Source organism: Hippopotamus amphibius, chromosome 1, assembly GCF_030028045.1.
Source record: "Hippopotamus amphibius kiboko isolate mHipAmp2 chromosome 1, mHipAmp2.hap2, whole genome shotgun sequence".
Taxonomy (NCBI): Eukaryota; Metazoa; Chordata; class Mammalia; order Artiodactyla; family Hippopotamidae; genus Hippopotamus; species Hippopotamus amphibius.
In genome coordinates, this window is record NC_080186.1 from 158,742,471 (window position 1) to 158,769,438 (window position 26,968).

Sequence of the window (26,968 nt, forward strand, 5' to 3'; positions counted from 1 at the left end):
TCTTTCTTCTTGGACTTGAAGTTTTAAGGAAGTCAGTCCAGCTGGTGGAAACCAACTTACAATCAAAAGGAAAGTGCTTATCTAAGAGAAGAGTCAACACAGAGGAAAACTGAGCCGAGAGATGGCAAGAGCTGGGGCCCCAATGGCAAGATGGCAAGATCTGGGCGCCTGGATCCATGCATTCCTGAAGCAGATATTCCTGTGCTTATCAATTATGTAGGTGAACCAATAAGTTCCATTTCAGCCTAAGGTAGTTAGGCTGAGTTTTCTGTTACTTGTGTGGAGAATCCTGATTGGTAACTTTGTTCAAGCTGACACATACAGTCTTGAAAATAATGACTGCCTATTCACTGAAAAGATGTCATATTAGGGAAGTTCATACTAGTGCTCAATTTCCAGAAACATGTGAGAAGGACAGGAATAGTCAGCTCTTATGAGAGCTCAGAAAGGCCCTGGATAGAGAGATATGCAAACATTCCAAAAGCAAAGGCTAGACAGTAACTTCTATGGTGCATGGTGCTTTGTGAAAATGTGTCAGCTAGAGCTGAACATCTGGGATGCAGTTTCCATCATTCATTTATAATTTGAGAAAGAGAATGGATGTTACTGCTCCAAATGAAAATAAATACCAGACTCGCTTTAGCAGGTTTAACATGGTAACTGAAGGCTAAACATAGCAATGCTGTCTAAGGAGTAAAAATAAGCAGGAATTTTCTGTAAGGCTATGTGATCTCTATTTACACTCTCTCCTTATTAAGCCCACTAAGAATCTGGCCTGTCCCAATCGTCTCCGAGCTGCTTTCCCCATCCTGAGCTCAGAGCTAGTCTTTTGAGCCATAGCCTGACTCTAAGGTAAGCAGCCCTTGCTGAAAGCTACGTGTCAGAATTTGGCTGATGTGTTTGGTGTTGGACTATAACACAGACAAGAAGAATGCAACTTATTCTCAGAGCCGTTTTGCTCACTTTTTACAACAGAAAACTCAAAGCAAAGAAGCAGCAGAATGTTGTAGGGCCTTGTGTGACACTTCAAAATGAAAGCAGGCCCTTTGTGGAAGAAAATTTGGCCCAAAAATACATATAAAGAAGAGTTCCAGATGGCAAGGTCTATTTGACCTTGAAGCAGAAGTGTGATGAAAGTAGGGAACGTCTCAGGCAAGTCAATTACATAAGATAAAATCGATAGAAGATGTTCCACTGGGATCCAACTAGCATGGAATTCTGGAATGGGAAGACAACATTACTAGGTTTTCCCAGCTTTAGCGTCTAAAGAAGTAAAAAATCATATTGACATAAGAAACAAAACAACTGTAATGTTATAGATGAAAAGCATATGCCCAGACACAGTCAGTTACGGGCAGCACGTGCCTGGTACTTTCCTGCCTCTGAGCCATTCCTGACTGTTCCCCTCGCCCAGAACACCCCTGGCCCCTTCTGTCTAAATTCAATACATCCTTCAAGACCAGGTTCAAGTGCCAATTTGATCACAAAGCCTTTCTGGATCGTCCTAGCTCAAAGTCATCTCTCTCCTCTTGGGGAATTCCAGCGGCACTTCATCCTGCAGCAGCAAGACTTTTAGTCTTGCTTTATAGTTATAGTATATTTTATATATCAGTAATATATATGATTATATAGAATGACTATATATTCTTCTTTCTTCCTTTTAACTTCTTTGAAGTCACCATGCTGTCATTTATATCCTTAGGACTTATTTATCTTATAAGTGGAAGTTTGTAACTTATGACCACCCATTTTATATATACACACACACACACACACACACATACACACACACACACATATATATATATATGTTATATATTTCTGGATCTCTCATTTTGAGGGCACTACCCCCATCTAACTCATCTTTACCATAATGCGCTTACATATTGAGGACATTCAGTAGATACCGTTGAATGACTGAGAAATATTTTGGTTGCAGAAGACTGAAACACTTAGAACTAGAGGAAGGAAAAAGGGGCAAGAAGCCATTTCTAGTGCTGCTCCCACTATCTTTTCGTTTCTCTCTGCACACTGGAATGACAGCAATTGAACTCTCTCCTTGTTGGGGGAACATGGCTGCTCACCATTCTAGGGAGGCAAAAGAGATTCTTAACCCAGTTCCAGTTAAAAAAAAATCCCCATGAAAATATTAGGGTGGGCCTGGCTTGGTCATGTGCCCTCCACCCCCATTTCCCCACACTACTGCCAGAATTGTGATACAAAATCTCTGGTCAGTGAAGAACAAGGTTTCCCACCAAGTAACTCTAAAAAAAAAAAATCAAATTTAATTATTTAAGCACCCATGTTTTTATTATAAACAGTGGACATCTTTCTCAGATATGGCACGTGTATTTTTCTCCTTTCAAAACTAGAATATTGGAAACTCCCCCATTTACCACTGCAACAAAAAGAACAAAATACCTAGGAATAAACCTGCCTAAGGAGGCAAAAGACCTGTATGCAGAGAACTATAAGACACTGATGAAAGAAATCAAAGATGATACAAACAGATGGAGGGACATGCCATGTTCTTGGATTGGAAGAATCAACATTGCGAAAATGACTGTAATACCCAAAACAATTTACAGATTCAATGCAATCCATATCAAATTACCAATGGCATTTTTCACAGAACTAGAACAAGAAATCTTACGATTTGTATGGATATGCAAAAGACCTCGAATAGCCAAAGCAATCTTGAGAAGGAAAGATGGAGTTGGTGGAATTAGGCTTCCTGGCTTCAAACTATACTACAAGGCTACAGTAATCAAGACAGTATGGTACTGGCACAAAAATAGAAAGGAAGATCAATGGAACAGAATAGAGAACCCAGAGGTAAACCCAAGCACATATGGGCACCTTATCTTTGACAAAGGAGGCAAGAATATACAATGGAAAAAAGACAGCCTCTTCAATAAGTGGTGCTGGGAAAATTGGACAGCAACATGTAAAAGAAGGAAATTAGAACACTTCCTAACACCATACACAGAAATAAACTCAATATGGTTTAAAGACCTAAATGTAAGGCCTGACACTATAAAACTCCTGGAGGAAAACATACGCAGAACACTTGATGACATCCATCAAAGCAAGATCCTTTTTGACCCACCTCCTAGAATCATGGAAATAAAATCAAGAATACACAAATGGGACCTCATGAAACTTACAAGCTTTTGCACAGTGAAAGAAACTATAAACAAGACAAGAAGGCAACCCTCAGAATGGGAGAAAATACTTGCCAACGAAGCAGGGCACAAAGGATTAATCTCTAAAATATACAAGCAGCTCCTGCAGCTTAATACCAAAAAAGCAAATAACCCAATCCACAAATGGGCGGAAGACCTAATTAGGCATTTCTCCAAAGAAGACATGCAGATGGCCAACAAACACATGAAAAGATGCTCAACATCACTAATCATCAGAGAAATGCAAGTCAAAGCCACAATGAGGTATCACCTCACAATGGTCAGATTGGCCATCATCAAAAAATCTAGAAACAATAAATGTTGGAGAGGGTGTGGAGAAATGGGAACTCTCCTGCAGTGTTGGTGGGAATGTAAGTTGGTACAGCCACTAAAGAAAACAGTTTGGAGGTTCCTTAAAAAACTGAAAATAGAATGACCATATGATCCACTAATCCCACTCCTGGGCATATAACCAGAGAAAACCATAATCCAAAAAGAAATACATACCATAATGTTCATTGCAGCACTATTTACAATAGCCAGGACATAGAAGCAACCTAAATGCCCATCAACAGAAGAATGGATAAAGAAGATGTGGCATATATATACAATGGAATATTACTCAGCCATAAAAAAGGAATGAAATGGAGCTATATGTGATGAGGTGGATAGACCTAGAGTCTGTCACACAGAGTGAAGTAAGCCACAAAGAATAAAACAAATACTGTATGCTAACTCATATACATGGAATCTAAAAACAAAAAAAGGAACGGATGAACCTAGTGACACGGCAAGAATAAGGATGCAGATGCAGAGAATGGACTGGAGGACACAGGGTTGGGGGGGGGCGCCAAGGGGAAGCTGGGACGAAGTGAGAGAGTAGCATAGACATATTTACACTACCAACTGTAAGACAGATAGCTAGTGGGAAATTGCTGTATAACAAAAGGAGATCAACTCGATGATGGGCGATGCCTTAGAGGGCCAGGACAGGGAGAGTGGGAGGGAGTCATGGGAGGGAAGGAATATGGGGATATATGTATAAGTATAGCTGATTCACTTTGGTGTACCTAAAAAGCTGGTACAAGAGTGTAAAGCAATTATATTCCAATAAAGAGCTTAAAAAAAAACAGAATATATCAAGCAGAGTTTACTTTATTGAGGAATTAAGATTATAAATGTCAATTATTGCCTTGTGCTGTCATCCCCAAGGTACTGTTGGGTATGAAGGGTGACTTGCTCTTTACCCAGACCTCTGCATTATTACCACCTTTACGTATTTTTTTTCTCCTAAGTTCTCTGTGCCTTGCCTCATCAGTAATTATTAATTTTTGTTCTGTGAATGAACAGAGTGTTATATTCCAAAATACTGGATGATGGGAAATCTTGGAGCCAAGCTAGTTTGTTATAACTCTGTGCAAAATAAGGTATATACATTGGACAAGGCAACCTCAGAACCTATTTTCCCCTCTGTTCCTGCTGGAAAGTTTTGTTACCCAGCCCCTCTGGCCACAGATGACTAAACCTTAGAAGCACCTGCTTCAGGGTCTTTGCTCCAGAGACTGTCCACCAGCCAAGGACAGGGCCCAGCAGAAAGCTGGACTCAATCCATTAGTTAGTCTCACTCTCAGGAAATTGGGTTGGGAAGCAGAGAATTAGGTAGAAGCAGAAGATGAAATTCTGTGAAGAGCGAAACTATGAGGTAGCACTGGAGCCATGGAAATCCAAAGCTATGGACGCAGAAGCCACGAGGGGGAAAAAGATGCACACATAGAATGATGGGAATAATAAGCCAGTTGTGAGCATCAAGCAGAAGCAGCTGGACGCCATGAGGGCCAACACACCTGGTAGCTGAAGGGTGGTGATGTAGAGCAAAAACAGCCACCCAACTTCATTTTGGTCCTGGCCTTCCTCCAAGTGGCTCCACCTCCCTGTAGCTCCAGCTCTCTCCAGCCTTGCCTGGGTTCCTGGCCTGCGTTTCTGCCCCATCACACTCCCTTAGTACCCTCAAGTGACCCGAGGGTGTCCAACCAGGCTAGAAACCAGGTGAAGGTGTAGGCTCTTCCTATTCAGAGTGCTCTGGTGCTCGCTGCCAGGTGTGCACTGGGACTGGTCTAGAGGGGTGGGGCTGTGTTACTCTGTAACTCAAATATGCTGGATCCCTTCTCACCCCGTGTCCACCAGGAAGCAGGATTCAGCACCTCAGTACAACCACCCAAAGACATTTTGTGTCCTCAGCTATTGTTAAAATAGAAACTATGACACTCATTAGGGCAGGTAACTTTTACTGAGCAATTATTACGTGCTAAAAGCCACACTAAATGCCTTACATGAACTATTTCATTTAATCCTCACAGCAACCATATGAGGTAGACACTTTATTATTCCTATCAAACAGACGAGGCTTATAGACGTCAAGTAACTTCTTCATGACAACACAGCTCATAGGCAGTAAAGTTGGGATGTGAACTCAAATAAGCCTGTCCCAGAGCCTATGCTCCTAACACTGTGACAGCCTGAATAATGAAAACCTGACTAGTGCCGAGGACTTCGTGAGGTGACATGGACGAGGAGTCGTATCACATACTACTTATGAGAAACTCCTAACATTTCCTTTGAGATAGTTCTGTTCCCCAAAGCTCCCCACCCAACTGATAATGCCCTCATCTCTCCTCCCTTGTCTCTCCCCAGCCTACAAAAAGTCTCAGCCTGGATGCCCCAGTCCGCAAAACCAAAGCCTGCCCTGAGGAGTCCTGACTCCACCTCTGCCTTGCACAGACACGCAATGCAGCCTCTCAGCTACCATGTGGAGCAAAGGCAGCCCTGCAGTGACACGTGAGAATGCAGTTGGGAAAGGATCCTATTCCCTCCGTAGAAAAGGGAACATCTTCAGAGGTGGCGAAACACAGGTCAGCTTAACTGAGCAGAGAGAGCATTTTCTTTCTCTTCTTTACTACAAATCTTGTATTTCTCGGTGAACCTGGAGTAAAGCTAAGTGTGAGGCTGTGGCAGTACACATCCAGGGTTCTGCTGGAAATCACACTGCTCTCTCCTGTTTGGGGGCCCCACATACGGATTACATATTCATATTCTAGAGGAGGGTCTTAAGTTTCTGCTGAACATTTTGAACACAGAGACCCAATTCTTCCCGAGCTGTGCCAAGTTCAGTGGGTTGAATGGCGAACTTGCTTGTATAAGGTGCACCAAAAGTGAGGAGTAAGGCGGGAAGCTGGCTCCGACTGCGTTTCACCAGGAGCATTAAAGGTCATGGCTAACAGAGCTCTCTATGGCCCCATTCAGAGCTCGTCCTAGTCAAAGCATCAACTCAGCTCAGGTTCTATTAAGCCTCCCTTTGAATCACCACTGGAATTGGTTACTGAATTGTACCTTGAAAAGAATAAACTCCAGAAGCTGACATTTCTGGAAGTGGAAGAAGTGCCTGGAAAAATTAGCCAAGTTTGCAAAGAAAAATACTGCAAGAAGAGTTTCTTTCTTTGCAATGATGAACCAGGGCGCTTTCTTGTGGACATATCACCTAAACTGACTCATGTTGAAATTAAAGGCAGAATAACTGGCTTGTGAGGCAGAGGGAATTTAACACAGAATTTCCTTTCAGACAAAGAACCAGAAAAAAGAGTCCTCAGCCCCACACAGAGATTTGGGGTTGCCAAAACTTTACCAGCAAAGTTTCTCTTGTCCCACAGCAAGGCATAGTCTCTTTTTACTTATTTTTCCTGGCTACTCTGATTCCGAGTTTAAAGAACTACTAATTACCAAGAACTTTTCCATATAAGGCCAGAAAACAATCCTTCAAAGTATGAATTAAGTGTCAATTTAACAAGATATTTGGTGTATGCTTTACACAAGAAATTGTTACAGATTTCTGCAACAAGTATTAGTAAACTGCTAGTTTTGGGGGGGGAAGAAAAGTACAATTGTCCTAATGAGAAACTCTCCTGTTAGGGGTGGGAAAAAAATTTAAAAGTGTAACATATTCAAATGATCAAATTCCATCTTTTCATTTCTTTCAATATTTTTTTATCTCTACATCATTTTTATGGTCCAAATTTTAAATTTTGAGGCATCTAAAATGTTAGATCCATAGTGAAAAAAAAAAAAACCAATTGGGAACTGTACCATTTTCTTTTATAAACCCAATGCTTGAAAATAGGCAGAATCTGAGAGGTAGAAAGTCTCCCAGCTCACAGAATAAAAAGGCTGGGTCATAAAAGCAAAACTCCTCCTCCCCTGCTCTCAGTAAACTGGACCAAGGCAGACAAAGAAGTTACAAACTCAAAGCAGATCTAGAAGATGAAGGAGGGAGATTATTGGAAACCCTGTTTATACAACATAAATTGCAAAGGCACTTCATTCAACCATAAATATCTTTGAATGAATGACCAGATCACTCACTTACTACTTAAAATCTGTCTCTCACTGGCAGCAATGTTCCCCTCGTGTCCGTAGATCTGATTTCCCCCATGTGGACTGTAAGAGACTTGAGGGGAGAGTATTGTTCAGTCTCTTTCCTAGTGCCTGGAAGGGTGCCTTGAACAGAAGTTATCTATTATGTGTTTGCTGGCTGACTGGGTAGGGACTGTCCATCAGATCTGGCTGATTCTGGAGGCTGATGCTGGTGAGCACTTCAAGCGCAAGTAAGATACACAGGCAAATGTTTACCTGGTGGTGCCATGCTCCAAGAGGACAATAAGGCAGAGCTAAGTCTCTGTTCTTGAGATTTAAGAAAGGGTAGAAACCTGAGCAAGAGCAGTCAGTGGTGTTTCTCTGCTAATAATTATTTAACTTTCAGTCTTCACTTGGGAGAGTGCTGGGTCTGAAAGCTGTCTGTGCTGACCACCTTGGCTATGTCAGTCACTAACACGTGGACCTTGTCTCTGCTGGATTAGTGCATCCAGGATTCCCATGACCCTGCTTCTTGATCTTCTGCCAGTTTATTTTCACTGTGACAACTGTACATTGTAAGTACCACCACAGGATGACTCAGGGCATATTTCCTCTAATGCCACTTTCACACAAAGGGTCAAGAGAAGAATGGGAAAGAGGATGTGTGTGTGTGACAGGGTGGGGGTTGTTTCTCCCCCAGAGGAAGTGGAGAGCTACACGGTGCTCCTACCATGAGGTCTGTGCTGTAAGGCATGGTGTATGGAACCTAGGGGAGGGGAGGGTATGGGCTTCCTTCAAGACAGAGTTGAACCCAACACACTTATCTGAAAATCAGAAATCTCTCTTGTGCTTCAGCTTTGGATTTCCCAACTTTCAAGCAGTATTCTTCAAGTCTAAATACTGAAGTTAGTGGACTTTCATCATCCTGGTGATGCTTGACTTGATACAACAGCCTTGCCAATTTCCTTCTCCCATTCCATCTTGGGTGCCGCTGTACTTAAATTCTAATCTGCAAGTTTTACCTGATTAAATCATCTAAGATTTTGAGTACAGTGGTGAACAAAATAAACTGAACAGGGCTTTCCAACTTGCTAAAACCCAAGATGATTTCTCTCCTATGTCACTGCTTTAGTCACCGAAAAACTAAGCAAAACACTTATTCTTAGTGTATCTAATCACAAACAGTATCACTTCTACTCTCACAAGAGAAACTTAAAAGAATGATAAAATTACTAAATTGTTCCTTTTTCATCAGCAGGAAGCATGTGATCTTACTATCCAGAAGGTGGGGGATGGACAGTGACAAACACAGGTGACTTCAGCCCTGTATCCAAGGTTACCAGAGCGACAGCTAATTATTATGGAGTAACTCTAGCGTACCTCCATAAAGGTCAGGAGCTGAGATTTTTCCATTATACATTCTGCTTTAAAAGGAGGCTTTTAAAAGAAACTGGGTAGATGGCAGATGGAGAATGACAGATGAAGATCAGATGAAAGAACTATACATAGGTCAAGAAAATTGAACTACTTAAATTTCACAATGTTGGTTGAGAGGATGGGAGAGGAGTTCATCAGTAGCAAGCTGACTTTCTGGTTTCCTAAGTTAGGGCTTCTCAATTTAATAAGAAATCTAAAATCAGTCCAGACATAGAGGTCTAAGGATTCACTCTAATTAGCTCCCTGAGACAATTTCCTCTGCTGTCCTCAAAGAGTTACCATTTGCTAAACTGACCAGGATGCCTGGACAGACCAGCTTGGAGAGGAGGAGACATTTGGCCACTGAATGAATGATTCAAATAGCATTAATTTCATTTAAGACACACCAAAAGCATCACCTTTCTGTAGGGCGTTTATTCTTCAATCAAATAGTAGGCATCTCACTCAGATCATTAGTCACTGAGGATGTAACAAATATTAAAGGTTAAAAAAGAGAACTCTTTCTCACAAAGATATACTTCACAAATTTAAGAGAATAAATAAAAGAACGGCAATTTCAAAATGGAGTAAATCTATTTTGAGTTTTCAAAACAAAAAACTCCATGCATGTGCTTGTAAAAAAATCCCAAAATGATAAAAGGGTAGTATTAAGAAGTCTATGTCCTTTCCAGCACAAGTCATTGTTCAATCTGCCTTCATGTTGATTCATTCTCCTGTATCTTTCTAGAAATATTACAAACAGGTACACACATCTGTCTGTGTATATACCCCTGGATTCGTATATGTAAGTAGGATCACACAATTCACACTAATGGTTTTCAAAAGTAGCTGCATACCAAATCACCTAGGAAGTTTAAGAAACATACCAAACCTCAGATCCCACTGCCGATCACTGAACTCTGAGGCTCCAGGGAAGGAGCCTAGGCATTGGAATTTTTCATTTTAAGCTCCCCAAGTGCTCTAACGTGCAGCCTGGGCTGAGAACCATGGCTGCACACTACCCTACACCTTGCTCTTTCCCTTCATGCTCCATACCTGCACATATAGAACGACCTCATTCCTCTGCTGTACTGGGTAGCAGTCTACACTATGATTTATTTAGGCAGCCCCTTGCTATCCCTTCTGGTTCCACTCTTTGGCTTTTATAAATGGCACCACACTATACCTCTGTGCTGGATGGCATCCACTCTCCACCTGCCCTTCTCCCTGGGAGCTAACCAGCATGGATTTCATCAACAGGGCTTCCTTATTCACCAATGGGGAGCTCTGGCAGGAGACCAGCAGGAGGAAGGATAGAGCCCAGGTGTTTACTCCCTTGTCTCGTTTTCTGAGAGGTCACCTCCACCTGGCTGAGTCCCTTGACCAAAGGTTCTTTCAAGGTGCCCACTTGATAGAACTCTCTCCCCTTCTGGGTTCTGGAGACCACTTTCTACTCACGTCTCTTTGGCCTAAGGATGGTAATTAGTTGGTGGCTACTAGCCCCGGTTTACTGTTCTAACTCTCATGATTCTCTTGCTCCCATCCCTTTGTAAATAAATTCTCCCTGAGTTATGCTACTTTCGTTTTACTGTTTCTTCTCAGGATTCTAATATGTCAACCTTGGACAGGTAGTTTTGCCTTTATTTCTTTGTGGGCAACACTGTCTTAGTTCCCTCTGAGAACATGGCTTCTTCACAAAGGGCAACAAGAGGTAATAAGGTTACCTTAAAGCAGCTGTTTTTATTCCTTTTTCTGAGCATTTTTGACAACAGCCAAGGAACAGCCCCATCGCCTCTTCAGTATGAAAGGTGTAATGGAAGAAATACTGAAGCAATGGCTTAGGGAGAACCTCACTGCTTCCTTGAGAAGGAAGCTGACAGACACTGAAAGAGAACCAGCTAGAACAAAGACAGTGGATAACTAAGATGCAGAATTTCAGGATGATTTTTTTTTCAGAAACAACTTTTCTTTTCTGCCATAATACCAGTCAAATTTATATACAGTCACAGGCTAGAAAGGAATTCCTGAGGCTAAATAATCTCTCAGTGACAATTCAGGGATTGTAATTAGGTTATAGTCTAATTAGTGTAGTTCCAACTGGCTCCACCCAATGGAGAAACAATAGCATAGATGCTTGACAAGGCTCTCGAGAGTAAACACCTAAACCTGACGACTCTGAGCAAACATCCTGAAGCCTGACTTGTAAAAGGAGTGCATCTACTGATTTCCATGTATTTTATTATTTGTAGTTGATTTATTTTTAGTTCTTTTAATTTATTTTAGAATTATTATCTCAATGTTTTTAATCTGGTTGCTTTGTGTCACACTAGGATCAAACAAACAAAAATAAACACTGACTCTCTACAGCTACAACTGAAAGGAATCAACACTAGGGGCTTGTTCACTGGTGGTGGTGGTGGCAGTCTAAGAGCCAATGATGATAAAGTAATAAAAAAATTATAGTAGCAACCAATTTTCATTGACCACTTACTATGAACCAAGCAGGGATATCTCATCTGGTCCTCACAACACCCTTGAAGGTAGGTATTATTATTTATTATTATTACCATTTCGAAGAAGAGGTTTTAACTCAGAGAGAGCAAATAACTTGCCCAAGTTTACAGGATATAGCAGAGCTACAGTTTCACTGCCCAGGCCATATGGGTTTTTCCCTACACTGGATCCCAAGGCTCACTGATGCTTTGTACGTAATATAAGCCACTATGTTATGACATAACCCATTCCAGTCTTCAGATAGCTATTTGTGGCCACACATCTATATATAAACTAAATCACTATTTTTTGAAGGATCTCTGCCACAATAATATATCCATTATGAGAAATACATTTTCCCCCTCAAAAATAGAGTGTTTCTGAACAGCATTTCCTAAACTGCGCAATCCTGTTCTAGGAGGCTGAAGAGAAGTGCTGTAAAACCATCTTCTGTGGTCAAGTTCATTTAGGAAATGCGGCATAAGACATGCCCCTTGGGAGATTCACAATGGACATATTAAAGGCACAGAGGTCCTCTTGTCAAGAATTTGGTGAACTTTGTCCGACTCTGCTTTTTCCACCTGTCTCCCATTCCTGCCTCAGTTTGGGGAATGCTGACCCAGAAGTCTCACGTCTTCTGTACATGCTGATGTCAACACATCACTTTCAGTATCACATACCCTGAGATCTCTTTCTCTGTCAATTCAAGGGTCTTGATTTTCTTGTGTTACACACACAGTAGGTGCTCAATAAAAATATCTACTGGCTTGATTAATTGATGCATCCACCCTCTCTTGATTTATGACCAAAAGGCAAGCATTTGCAAAGCAGCTGGCTGGCTTCCTTGGTGAGCTGACAAGTACAGCACTGGTGAGCTAACTGGGTTCCCCTGAGGGCCAAGGGCAGGGTGCCCTTAAGCTCCACTACTGTCATCACTGCAGGGACAATCAAAGTGCCAGTGATGACACAGGTTTGGCCCTGAGAGTTCTACATTGAGGTATATCCAGATTTTATTCTTGTGGAAGTCTATCAGCCTAATGCACTATGACTATGGTTCTCAGACTTGAGCGTGTGACCTGCAGGGCTTGTTAAAACACAGATTGCTGGGCTCCTCCTCCAGAGCTGTTGACCCAATAAGTCTGGGTGGGGCCTGAGAACATGTATTTCTAACAAGCTCCCAATGATGCCGGCCACAGGACCACATTCTGGGAATCACTGCATTGAGCTAAGACCCTGCCCTGGAAGAGCTGCACGCAGAGACCAAAGCAGACTACAGTACATGGTTTTCTAGATTCTTAATGCAGAGAAGGCATTAAAAATAAGACCCCAGGGCTGTTTCCAACTAAAAATGTGTTCCTAGGTAAGTAAGCATCTGCCTTCCAGACTGACTAAAAAGGTTTAAAAAGCAGTACTTGAACTCTAATATGATTTTAATTTACCCAATTTAGGATCTGGATCTACCAATGAGGTTCCTCCAAATTAAATACATAGGGAGGGAAACAGACAATCCCAGATCTAACCCAAAGCAAGAAAAATGGCCTTTCAGAATTCCTTCCAAGTCCACTTACAGGCATAATAGTGCTGAAAGCCATGCAAAAGCTTAAGCCTTTTTCCTTCCCTAAAGATGCTACCAAAACCTGGAGATTTAAAATGCCTAACACCCACTTACACATATAAAATGCAGCTAAATTCAGAATGAAATTCATTCATTCATATGTTTTCATTAAACCCCAAGGCTTCAGCGTCTACTCCATGTCATGGCAAGTGGGGGGAACTGTTTAAGATTATTTGGTAAGATTGATTAGTTTACAGAAGAAAATGCAGACTCTTTATACAATTTTAGCTTGTAAAATGGGGACGAAAACAATCTTTGTGAAGGAAAACATTGTTCCGTGTGTGATTTGCACTCTGCTGGAAAACAGGGATGCTGGCTGAGCACTGGAATGGTGTCTGGTCCCCGCCTCCTCCCATACCCCCTCTGCTGACGGGCTGGAGAGATCCAAGCCCACGGACGCCCTGGTGCTTGGGAAAGAAATACTGCTGGGTCATGAAGCGTGAGGTCTGCCTCGAGCAATTTTTCTGTGAAAAAAAAGAAAAACTGCTAATAACAAAACACATTTATCCAATAAAAATTGGATGGGTCACCAAGCAGGAATCTCCACCCTCAACCAAGTGAAGCCAGCTGGTCTCCTGACTAACCCAGGAGATCTTGGCTGGAGAATGGGAAAAGCTGACAGGAGACCTCTCAGAAGACAAGAATGCGGGTCACATCAGTGACAATCTCTGAAAACGGCAAGGGAACCTGGCCTGGTACTTGAAGGAGCTGTGGCTGTGATGGCCCCAGGAGCCTGGGGTGTAAAAGGGATGGTTCCGGGTTTGTGCAACAGACAACCACAATTGAGCAGGCTGGAACCACCATAGAGGTGGTGAGCAGTGACAAGAAAAGGCAGATGAGTCCTCGTGAAAATCATGATGCCTTCAAGCTGTTTTTCAAGGTGGGGAATGCCACCACGTTTTCAGAAGAGACCTTTTCTGCTCGGAGGTAGGTGAGAAAGAGTATCCTCAATCTAACAGGAAAGATCCTCTTCCCACAGAAAACTGACTCAACTACAGAGGAAAACTTCCTCTTTCAAATCCCTTCATTCCAAAGAATGACAAATAAAGATCACTGGAGCAAAATCATAGCTGCCTGTTAGGGTGTAACTCTTTTGGCATAAAATAGCACTTAAAAAAATATGCCATTAGTTATCCCTTGTCTAATGCCTCTTATTCATTTAGTGATTCATTTGGTCCCAATAAATAACAGCGAGGCATGCAGCTTATCAGGTACCCTGTGGGACGTGGCAGTTTCCACATGTTTCGGGAATAGGCCTGCCTACCCCAGCTGGTCCAGGTAGAAGGCAGGGCAGCACCTGCCTCTACAGTAGAAGTTCCTCCTTTTCACTGTAACTCAAAGACTGACCTGACAGAGCGCCCCAGACCATCACGATGGGAAGCTGGTACAGAGAGATGAGCAGAACAGCCGGGGACATCTCTCTGCACCCAAAAAATACACACCAGCGCTGAGGGAATAGAGGGAGAGAAAGGACGGTGTGGAATAGGCCCTCTGAGTCACTACTAATAATTGCCATTCGTAGCACTGCACGTATAAATGACATGACAAAAGATCTCATTTAATCATCACAACACCTTTCTGTGGAGGGTACAATGACCCTATTTTACAGATGAAGAAACTGAGGCAGAAAGTACTAAAGTCACTTGCCTCCTTTCCCCCCAAATCTGTACCTCCTTTACACTATGTTGGTTTTCTCCACAGAAATTCTCAACATTTGATATTTGAGATATTGATATTACCTTACTAGAACATAAAATCAATGAGAGCAGAAACTCTAATATTTTTTTTTAGCACTTTATCTTCAGCATTCAGAATGACACCTGGCCCACAGTCAGTGTTCAAATAACATTTGTCAAGCGAATGTTGACTTATTCAGTAAAACAGAAGTAAAATTTTAGAGGTCTCTCTCCAGGCGAACTTTCCCCAGGTTTCATGTGAGAGCAGCTGAATCGAATTCAGCAGAAGCCAACCGTGCTTCAGAGAAACAACTCTGCCTGGAAGCAGGCCTTGTTTATCCTCTGAATTCCAGGCGCTGTTCTCTTGCCTCTCACTGGCCACTAGAACCGGAGAGGACAGTTGACTCTGGCAGAATTTGAAGGCGTTTGGCATGCACACATCTTTTAGGTCACCAGAAATAACCTGGAAATGCATGTGTGTGTGTCGAGAGGAAAGGACGAGAAAAATTAGTTTTATTTATGGGGCTACTGGACAGTGAGTTATTTTTCAGGGGTGGGGACCACTTAGGCAGGGAGAATTCCAAGGCTGGGTTCCTCCATTGCCCTGTTCTCCTGGCCTTCTTTCAATCCTAACAAGCCCCTCCATCCCTACCCCAGCGGTTTGAAAAAAGCATTCCTCCTAGTTGGTTTTAATTTGGGGGAATTACTGCAGTATCTTAAGTCCCTAGTGGGACATCCCCTGACTTCTTTCTCAGCATTTGTTTACTTCCTCCTTAAAAATCACTATCTTCCAGAAAAGCGGTGGCATGAGGCCATCTCTGTTGGTCACTGGGAGAGGAGAGAGTGACTTACTTCTGCAGTCCTTTGGAAGCACCCAGTGAATGACCTCTGTTCTTAAAGACAGGTCAGCCCCACCCCTTTCGCCACCGGGAGTGGGAGATGGGTATGTTCAGGCGCACGTTCAGGGCCAAGGAAGAGCACCAGCCAGTTGACGTTGGTGCCAGGATTAAAACCTAGGGCTTCGTGCTTTCCCTGCCAGCATTAGAACTATCTTTCTCCTTGACTCAGCCATCAGCTATGGGTTTTGTTTTGTCTCTTAACTTCTTAGAATCTCATTTATGAGTCATTTTCTTTCAAAGCAGATTCTGAAAATGGAAAGGCTAAGCTCCATGTGCCATATGCTATGGTGAAAGTCTTCCATACCTGACCCAGGCAGCCCAGCCCCATCCCAAACAAGTTGCCCATGACTCTGACTTGTGTCAGTTAACTGTTACTGAAAAAACTGGCCCAAATTCAGTGGCTTAAAACAACCACAGTGTATTATTTTTCATGAATCTGTGGGTTAAGTGGGCAGCTTTTCTGTTGGTCTTTCCTGGACCCACTCATGTGGCGGCATTAGCTGACTGGTGGCCCAGGCGCTGGGCTTGGCTGGGACAGTGGGCCTTCTCTCTCCGATAGTTCTTCATCCTTAAGGAAACTAGGCTGGACCTTTTTACGTGGTGGCTGGGTTCCAAGAGGAGACGGGAAGCTGCAAGGCCTTGTGGCCTGGGCTTGGAAGGTCAAATCAAGTCAGAGGGCAAAGGTCAGCCTAGATTCAAGGACTCCACCTCTTAACGGGAGGGGCTGCAAAGATTCTTTGGCCAGATTTACTTTATCACAGGTGTTGGAGAAAGAAAAGAGTGAAGTGGACCCATAAGAAGACAGAGACTAAAGAGCGTCACCTGTTACCAAGCAACATATGAATTTCGTGTGGCCAAATCTGTTATCTTTTCAGAACAAGCCAGAAATCTAGATTTTAAAAAATTTATTAATAGAGCAGTTTTAGGTTTACAGAAAAACTGCTCAAAATAATTTGGAGTTTTCATATAACTCTCCCCTTTCCCTAAGTTTCCCCTATTATTAACATCTTTCATTAGTGTGGTACATTTATTGCTACTGATGAACCAATACTGATACATTATTATTACTACTATTATTATTAACTATTAACTAAAGTCCACAGCTTCCATTAGGATTCACTCTTTCTTTTCTACAGATTTTATGGGTTTCGACAAATGCATAATGTTTTGTAGCTACTATCAGGGTATCATACAGAAGAGTATCACTGTCTAAAAATGCCCTGTGTCCTTCCTGCCCACTAACCTTTTTACAGATTCTATAGTTTTGCCTTCTCCAGAATGTCATATAGTTGGTATCATACCATATTGTAGTCTTTTCAGAGTGGTTTCTTTCACTTAGCAATATGCGTTTACGATTCATCCATGTCTTTTCATGACTTGATAGCTCATTTCCTTATGTCACTGAATAATATTCCATTTTCTGGATGTACCACAGTTCGGTTATCCATTTACCTGCTGAAGAACAACTTGGCACTTCCAAGTTTTTGCAGTTATGAATAAAGCTGCTATTTACATTTGTGGGCTGGATTTTCTGTGGACCTAAGCTTTCAACTCATTTGTGTAAACACCTAGGCGTGTGATCGCTTGATCGTGTTGTGTGATAAGTCTATGCTTAGTTTTATAAGAAACTGTCAGCTTGTCTTTTAAAGTGGCTTTTTTATTTTGCATTCCCACCAGCAATGCATGAGACTTCTGTTGCTCCACATCCTCACCAGCATTTGATGTCAGTGTTTTGGACGTTGGCCATTCTAATAGGTGTGGAGTGATATTTCACGGCTTTAATTCGCAATTTCCTAATGTCATAGATGTTGAGCATCTTTTCATGTGCTTACTTGCATCTGTATGCCTTCTTTGGTGAGGTGTCTGTCCAGATCCTTTGCTCAGCTTTTAATTGGGTGGCCTGTTTACTTACTGTTGAATTTTAACAGTTCTTTATATATTTAGTATACTGGTCCTTTATCAGATATGTGTTTTGCAAATATTTTCTCCCAGCCTGTGGTTTGGCTTTTCATTCTCTTAATGATGTCTTTCTCAGAGCAGAAGCTTTTAGCCTAGATGAAGTCCAACTTACCAATTTTTTCTTTCATGGATTATGCTTTTGGTGCTGTATTTAAACCGTCATTGCCAAAACCAAAGACCACCTAGATTTTCTCCTATGTTGTCTTCTAGAAATTTTATAGTTTTGCATTTTACGTTTAGGTCTATGATCCACTTTGAGGTAATTTTTGTGAAAGCTGTGTCTAAATTCTTTTTTTTGCATGTGGATGTCAAGGGGTTCCAGTATGAAATCTGGATTTCTGTGTGAAGTGACCTGATCTTAAAGGCTGGTTCAATCTTGTTTTTTTTTTTGGTGGTTGTGGTTGGGGAAGAATTAAGTTCCCCCTCCCTCAACACACATGTCTGTAGACTGCTTTTCTCCACCTTGGATTATCTCTGCCTCTCTCATCCCCTTACCTGAGGTGCTCTTCCTCCGCCCATATCATGCTACCTGGTGCCCCCTCACATTTCACCTACTCCACCTTTCCCGATGCTGACTGGTCTGTGCACCTAACAGAAACCCAGTTAAGAGCTGCTGAACTCTACACGCACTCTGAGCTCCAAGTCCGTTTAGTACTGCCATTTACACTGTCCCTCCACCTCAGCCAGAGTGTAAACTCCTGGGGAGGCCAGGAATCCTTTTTCTCCTTTAACCCAGGTAGCTCAGCAGAGCTCTGAGCACAAACTAGGGCAGCAATATTTGCTGACCATTTCAGACCGGAGTTAAACTCACCAAGTGTCCTTTGATCTTTAGGAGAGATGGCTACCCCAAGAGGTCCAGCTGAGGGCCTGACAAAGACAGGATCCCCACAGCCTTGCCCTGGCAAGGCTGAAATGGTGGCATCTCCGATTCTGATGCCTGATTTAGCATTATGTCCACACAAACAAGAGGGTCCTCCTCTCCTTGGAGAATTAGGAAAGATTTACCAATGAGACAGCAAAATGTGGCCTCTGAAGTACCTAAGGGTGCTGAGTCACAAACGTGTTTCTTTCATTATGAGCGTACTGTGGTCAGAAGGATCATACCAGTCATTATGAAAACCATGAAAAACAAATGAATGAAGTAAAAAGAACGGACAGTTTTCTGGTCACTGGTTCCCCACCTTATGCCTAATTTATAGTCAAGGTAACGGTAATCCCCCACGCCTTGACTTGCTCCTGTGTTTTCATCTGCGTTATTAAGTGTTCCCATTCAAGGAGCTCTGTGCACCTCCAAGTGAACAACGATGAAAGGAATGAAAGGGTCCAGGACGGAGGCTGGCCTTGACTGGCTGCAGCTAAGTCCACGCACCACGGCAGAGGGTGCTTCAGACTTCTCAGATTTCACTGACTCAGGGAAGTACTGTGGCTTCCATCTGCTGGGACGGCCTCTCATCCATCTGTCGGTGGTCTGCCCAGGACAATCCCAGGCAGAAAAAAAAAACAAAAACAGGCAGGCACAAACTGGGCAACAACGTCTTCCGGCCGTGGGTATCAGGGCTGTGGCAAACTCCAGTGTCAGTGCTGCTTCCACCTCAAGAGCAGCCTTCCTGGAGCTCAAGTCTCCCAGGTGTAAGTTAGCTATTCCCTAGGCTTGGAGGACAACAGTCTTGCGGCAAACACGCCACATTCCTACCTGCAATCCTCCACCAGAGGCAAACAAGTAGACTATTCCTGGCTTCATCCTCCCTTCCCTGAGAAAGCCCCCAAACCTACAGCAGGCAGAGATGTATCCAGTGGATGGTGTGAAGCAGGCAAAGTGACCCCCAGTGCTTTATGTAAAACAAATCACATCTAGACAACTGAAAAATAAAAAAATGCCAAGCCCCCTCCTCCAAGATGCATTTAAAAGTTACACCCCCACCCCGCCCCGGCTTCCACTTAGCTATCGAAGCAGACTCTTTGGACACACTGTACTCAACAGTGACTCGGGGGGCTCCCAGCCCCCAGCAGCTGAACACAAAGACTGAGGACCACTAGTTGGAGTCACCAGCTAACATCAGGGAGGGTTGAGCAACCTGGGCTAGAAATTCAACCTTGCTCATGCTGAGCAACAAATAACGTCAGCAACTGCAAGGTACAGAGGCTTCAACAAAATGGAAGAGAAGAAACCAGAATCTCTTTGAAGTCACAAAAAGCAGCTCTAGGAGAACGCGAGAGAGCCATCCACTGAGGGAGGGAGGCGCCACAGGCGAGTCTGGCTGTAGGAAACCAGAAGGCACTCACTGCCCACGGGCTCAACAAGGTAAATTATTTTCAGCGTTTGAGGCTAGTTCTCGGTAAACAAACATATCTTCTGCCTGACAACAGGTAAGTAATTAAAATTCTTGAATATCCAGGTAGGATTTAAAGCTGCCAACAATTAAAAAGAGACCAGATATTCTCAATGTATGATTTCATCTTACACTGTTGCTACATTTTCTAAGTGTCTCTTACATCCATTTTAGAGTCATTTTTCCTTCCAAGCCTTAATACCCTTTAGTCTCTTCTAAGGCAAAAATTGTGAGACCCATTTTGCAGATCTGTAAATATGTCAGCAAGATAGAATGGTGGTGTGCAATTATGCAACCACAGCAGGGAGAGGGGCAGGAAAAGGTTCTGACATCCCAGTGTCTCACCAAGAGAAACAACTGCCCTAAAGGCAATTTGTGGCTGAACCTCAAACTATTTTCACCAGAGAAAGGCAAAGTCAACTCTGCTCTTCCTGAGTCTTATACAACTGTGGCCGGAGAGTCCAGCTGTTCTGGTCATGGCCTCACATTCTTTGTGCAAAGGCTCTAGTGGACAAGATTTATGGGGTGGTCTGAAGAAGCACACGAAGTAATGTGGGATGCAACCACAAAAGAGACCTCTGGCCCAAGCAGAGCAGATCTAGTTTCCGTGCAGGGTTGGACAACCAGCCTCAAAACTGCCTGTTTCAGCTGTGGGTGCTCAACACCCAGAGGTTCTTCTCCTTTAGAGTGTCTTCTCTGTGATCACGGTTTGAGGAGCTGAAGACTCAAAGGGCATCTGGGAGCTATTCTCTCTGGAAGTGACACAGAGATAGCACTGCACATACTCAACATAGTCAGGGAGAAGGGAAACTGTGACGACACAAATGAGCGAAACAGACTCAGCTACCAATCTACTGAGCTACAACAGTGCCCGGATGTTTGTAAAACTAAAAGAAATTGCTTTTCATGCCCAGCAGCCAGCACAGGCAATGAGCCATCACCAAAGCCATCTCAGCAGGCTGGTAAATCAAACATCACCAAGGCCAAGAAGCAGTATGTTAAGAATAATGATTCCCCTTTGAGATGATGATGCTTAAAAAAATCCAAAACAAACTTAGCCAAGCTTCCAAGTTGAGGGAGAATGTTTAAATCAGGTTCACAGGACCTAATACTCAAAGTCAGATGGGCCCAGAGAGCACATTCTGGGCAGAAGAGCTGACCAAGGGCCTCCTGTGGCCGGCAGCCAGATGTCATACTCACAGTGAGTTGGGCCGGGTGGGTTTGAGCACATCCAGGTCTGGGTCACTGGAGTTCATGTTGGGCTGTAAGCTGCTGCTGGAATTAAGGATGCTGTTTGCATTTGATGAGACGACAGATTCCAAACTGGAGTTGATGAGGCTGTTTCTTTGTTCCTCTGGGGGAAAAAAGCCACAAACCCCATATTAATATTATTCCACAGGGATAGCCTGTTCCTACCTATATAAAAGTTTATAAATAATGAGATTAGGTGGAGCTCTCTGGTGCCAATGAAGCTAGGAAAGGGACATAGGAAAGGATAAGAATTACAAGCAGGACAGGAAGAGCGCAAGAGTAACAGGTGACTTGAAACTTGAGAGCAAAACTCCCTCCTCCGCTTGACAGGACGCATCTCCCCTTTCATGTGACCAGCCTTTTCCTGAGAGTGGCCCAACCACCACACTATGCATTGTGTCTTCTTTGGACCGGCAGATGATCAGAACAGAGAGAGCTTTCAAAGCCCCCTTGCAATCAGTCATATCCTCTTGGTTTCTGTGACATTCACCCTTTATTCTAAAGCTCCTGCCCTCAACACTGTCTTACTTGTCTAAGCCTTGTCCTAACTCTGACCCTACAGCCATGCCATAAAATATCTACTCTTTGGTCATCCACTTCCTTATGGCTCTGCAGTCTGAACCCTGACCACTCCCCAGATAGACCTTTCTGGGTTGCCTCTAGCTCTGAGTATTTGATGTTTAGCTTCCAGTTAGTTCTCTGATCAATAGATCTGTAAGGACTACAGACTAGTCTGCATATACAAAACGGACTCCATGTTCCAAGCAGTCATATTAGTGCTTGGAGAGAATCACCAAGTCAGAGGGGAGAAAACCTGAGTTCCTTTCAAGACTCTATCCCTGACTGGCTGTGTGGAGTCAGGCAATATTCCTTGACTCTCTGTTTCTTGGTTAGTGCAGCTATAAAATGGGGAGCATGAAAAATGCCTTGCACAGCTCGGGGAGCTGTCACGCGGATCAAGTGGGATCACACGCAAGAATGTGTTTTGTAAACTGCAGAATGTTGCTCAAAGAAAAGAACTTTCTGTCTCTTCCCATCTTTAAAAACTTGGAACCATGCACTGAAGAAAACATTTTAGGGATGATTTAGCTAAATGGCATGGGGCACTACTGCTGCAGCGAAACATTAGAGACGTGGAATGTCATTCTTGTTCCATATTCCTTACAGATACACCATAGTGGAATCAACTGATGTTTTGGGTAATCAATCTACATATCAAGAAATATCACATCTGGGTTAATCCTCACTGGACCTTTCTGAAATGGGCCAGAGGCATACTATATCCCTAAGAAGAAAGACTATGTTCGCTGACACAGTAGTTTAGAGGTCAACGTTTGAACTCAGGTCTCTTTAGGCAATAAAGGGGGTGATGTCATGATAAAAAATACTCTCTCCTTGCACTATTCATGTATGTAAAAATATAATATGCTTATGAAATGATGTTTAGAGTAATCTTCACATTAGGTACACGCATACCTAAACACACAAACACACACACACACACACACAACAATAACACCTAGTACCTTGGCAAATTCTCAATGCCATGTTTGAAGCCCTACAGAACAGTTAAAAACCCCATGAGGCTTATGGGAGATTCCTGAACTCTAATTAGATTTTGAAAAAAGTAGATTATTCCGTTGATTCCTGAGGTTTAGGACTATTCGTATTTCAAAAGCTTGAGTTCCAAAGAGAGACAACAAAAAAAGAGAAATCAAGAGACTTACATTGAGCCAAGATGTAGGAGGACTAACAGGGCCTGCAAATAGGAACTTGCTACCAGGAAGAAAAACAACTCTAAAATTAACTAGGGGATATCTGAGAGAATGGATATGCCATTTACCAGTATGAATCAGTATAAGCAAAATTTTCCTTTGCGCAAAATACTCATATCAAGACTCCTGAAAAAGTGTGAGGAGCCCAAGACTACCTTCACTCCAAGGGGAGTAAAGATGACACTTCTTTGGGGCTCAGTGGAGACATATTCTGCTCCATATGGGAAGAGAGATGAAGAGTTTTATTAACTCTGGTTTGAGGCCAAGTTTGCAGGACATAATTATCTGAATTCACAGGAAAGAGAAGAGTATAACTATAGCTCATATTTCTCTGTGATTATATTTACTTGTCCATGAGAGGGTTATAATTCTACGAATTAAAAATAATGTCTTGCCAAAAGAATATTAGCTTTTCTAAAATATTATCAGTACATTTTTTTTCTGCCTTACTATCCATTAGAAACAGAGTATCTGAAACGAAGCCTTCTTCAATTTTCATTTATTCAATAAATATTTATTGAGCTCCTCCTGAGTACCAAACCTGGTCCCCAGACAGCAGACTCTGACACTAATTTGTTGGTGTTTTAATCAGATGTATACTACAGTATGGAATAATTTGCACATATTCACTTGTTGATATGTCTACCTTTCTCAGTAGACTATGAGCAACCCAAGACTGGGCATGTGAAAGACAACACTTTGAAATCACAATTAAAAAAAAGTTACACAAAGATGCTTTGCTTTATAAAATATTTCCTCAAAATCCTAATGCTCATAAAAAGATCTGATTCTAAAAAATGGACTTATGTAAAAGTTTTAAGAACGTATCTCCCATTACAGTATTATAGACTAGGTCTCTTCACGAGCAAATGAGGAAGGTTGTAGCATGTGGAACATGATTTTGTATTTTTCTTCTTTTATTTTTTACTTCTTAAACATTTTATATTGGGGTATAGTTGATTTACAATATTGTGTTAGTTTCAGGTATACAGCAAAGTGATTCAGTTATACATATACATATATCTATTCTTTTTCAGATTCTTTTCCCATGTGGGTTATTATAGAATACTGAGTCGAGTTTCCTGTGCTAGACAGTAGGTCTTTGTTGATTATCTATTTTATGTATAGTAGTACATGTTAATCCCAAACTCCCACATACCCACAAGAGAATGAGGATATGGGTGGATAATGAGGACTTGGCCCTCCTGGACTAGCAAAGTCAATAGAATAAAACAGGTGGCTACACCCAAACTGAGCTTGAGGATTACTAGTATTCATTTACTGGAAGACATAGAATTCTTTTTTAAAAAAATAAATTGTTTTGGAGATTATATTTTGACTTCTATTTAGGTATCTAGGATCTGTCACATATGGTATAACCGATAGCAAAACAACACCAACAGCAAAAGATCAGGGAAAGGAGTTTTTTTGTCCAAGAAGAAAATGCCAAAAAATTAATCATAATATTTCAAAATTTTGCAGCCAAGATAGCCAAATATGCATCCTAAGATGTGGACTCTTTACTGATATCCCTCAATGGGCCATGTGATAAGGAAATCTGGAAAGCTGGCACTCTCTGACTACAAGATCACTACAGTTTTCTTTGACAGGAGACCTCACATAATGAGACTGAGAGCTTCTAAGTGGACAGACATCTAAACTGAAATGCTGATGATCCTTCCTGAGGATGAGTAGGGAGGTGATTATTCCAGAGAAGGAGTGGGGAGTAAAATCAACAGTAAATCAAATGTTTAGTGGTTAAGGCAAACTATACCACGACAAATTCTAAAGCATTTGCAATGTATTAAGAAACAAAGAGAAAACGATTCAGTAATGTCACTCAAAACAGGACTTTTGTCAGGTGGGCAAATGAATACTTGCTCCAGACAGAAAAACATAATGAGAACAGACAACCTAAAAGATTTTTTTTTTAATTAACCAAATCATTCAAATACCAGAGCTGGACTTCTTTGAGTCACTGATGATTCAAACCAGCTTTGGCATCTGCACCAGAAGGTATAAGAAGGGCTGATGGCAATTATATTGCTGAAGAAAAAAAATTACAGGCTAGTGGGCTGAAAAAGGAAAACAGCAACCAGCTATGAGTCAAGTCGACAAGATCAAATGACCAAAACAGAAAGACTGCCCACAGCACGGAGTCTTCCCGAATTGGTTGAAGGCAGTGAGAATGCTTGTTTTCCTCAAACGTGTTTGTCAACAAGAATCTCTCTTCATATTAGTCACAGAAAACAAGAGCCCAGAAACAAAGAAACGATAAAATAGAAGCCCAAGCAATTGTAAACATGCATGGGTAACAGGTAGGATGCTTTCATGAATGTGAATTCTCTGAGGAGTGACAAACTGGATGTGGACTTAGTCCTTAAAAATGCACACTACTCAAGGGCAGGGCCACGTCTGCCCTCACAGACTACATCAAGCATCCATGACAATGACCAGTGAGGTCAGTGTCAGCCCATACATTCCTGGTGTGCAGGCCATGCACAGTAGAGATCAAAGCTCCACAAGTCATGATATAAATAATAAACATAAATAAGGCAACACTAACCATCAGAATGTATTCTGTTGGCACACAAGGAGGCAGTTTTGTGTGAGACTGAATTTTTCAGGTGCTTCGGGCAGGGACCACCGATGTCCTTGAAACCAAAGTACTGGTTACAGTAGGCAGAGTCTGTGTTTTTTGTACAAATCAGGAGCGGAAAAACATGGGTATGCGACCAAATCACTGCAACTAAAAAAAGCCAGCCACGGAATAATTTTGGTGATATTGTACTTGTTCTGGGGGTTGCCATGGAAATCTGGGAGCTAAGCTCCTTCACTTTCCATATTTACCAAGTGACTCCGGCTCGCTCTGATGGCAAGCATGCCACATACAAGAAGCAGGGTCTCTGTTGATCACAGAACTCAGAGGCAAGGCCAGGAACACACACGCAGGGCCCAGTCAAATCCGCCTGGCTTGGCAGGCCTGAACACATCTGGCCCACTGAATACTCCGAGCTGAAGGGTACACAGGAAACACAGACCTTCAACACCACTCTGAGGGAGGTTTCCCACCACGCACTGAAGTCTGTCATCGTATAGGCCTATATCTCAGCTTTGCATGAGGTCTCAGACTAGCTGTCAGAAAGAAGAGGGAAGGTAACTGATCTTTAACAGTGGCTAATGACGCCTCACAGAGCCCAAAGGAGGGAACTCGCTCTCCACATGATCTAACAGGGAGAGAAGGGAGTCGCCAGACAAACAGAGGTTCTGCAAAGATCCAGGGCATTACATTGAAAATATTAAGGCACAAGCAAAAATGCCCAGAGGCTTTCCCCGGCTGTGGTGGAACAAGAGGTGTATTTTCTCCCGCTTGTTAAAGTTTTGCAATGAAGCCTGTAATGTATCATCTTGACAAGATAGGATGATAACAGCATGGCAGCTTAATGAATTTTGCAATAAAAAATGATGAGTGCACAGCAATTTCGGAGTTTACCATCTCTGGGAAACACCCAAGTCCACAGGAAGCTTGGAATCAGACTTTCTGAAGCAATTTTTCTCCCCTGTAGCTTTCGCTCCTGATAAGAGTGGCGTGCCAAGCCCCACTAAAATCTGAGCTGGTCTGATTTCATGCTGACCCAGTCTCAGTCCCTACGATAAAAATAATCTTAAGAAGCTGTTTGCGTAACATGTTTGAGCACATGAAAACAGTTTGGGCAATGTTTTAAAAAATAATGTTAAAATGTAGTTGGGTCAATGATGGACTAAATAGGGAGGTGATAAGTGAAAAATGTGGTCAATTTTGTTTGGACCATAGATGCAGGACATGATATCACAACTTCCGGCAGGCTGTCTTCTGCAAAACCACCACTGATTTTGGTTCCCTGTGGACTGACGGACATTCTCTCCCCATGGCGCCCATAATAACCCTCTGCTTTGCAAAGGGGAAGAACGCCAATGAAAATGGG

General features: G+C 42.4%; 1 protein-coding gene across 4 annotated transcripts in view; it reads right to left on the reverse strand.

The window, feature by feature from the left end:
• ARHGAP26 (Rho GTPase activating protein 26) overlaps nt 1–26,968 on the reverse strand; it is a 448,717-nt gene that overhangs the window by 54,278 nt on the left and 367,471 nt on the right. For all 4 annotated transcript variants that reach the window (XM_057732267.1, XM_057732256.1, XM_057732285.1 and 1 more), the window contains exon 20: nt 21,178–21,331. In XM_057732267.1, the coding sequence (XP_057588250.1) occupies nt 21,178–21,331 (154 nt within the window). The remainder of the gene's footprint in view (nt 1–21,177; nt 21,332–26,968) is intronic.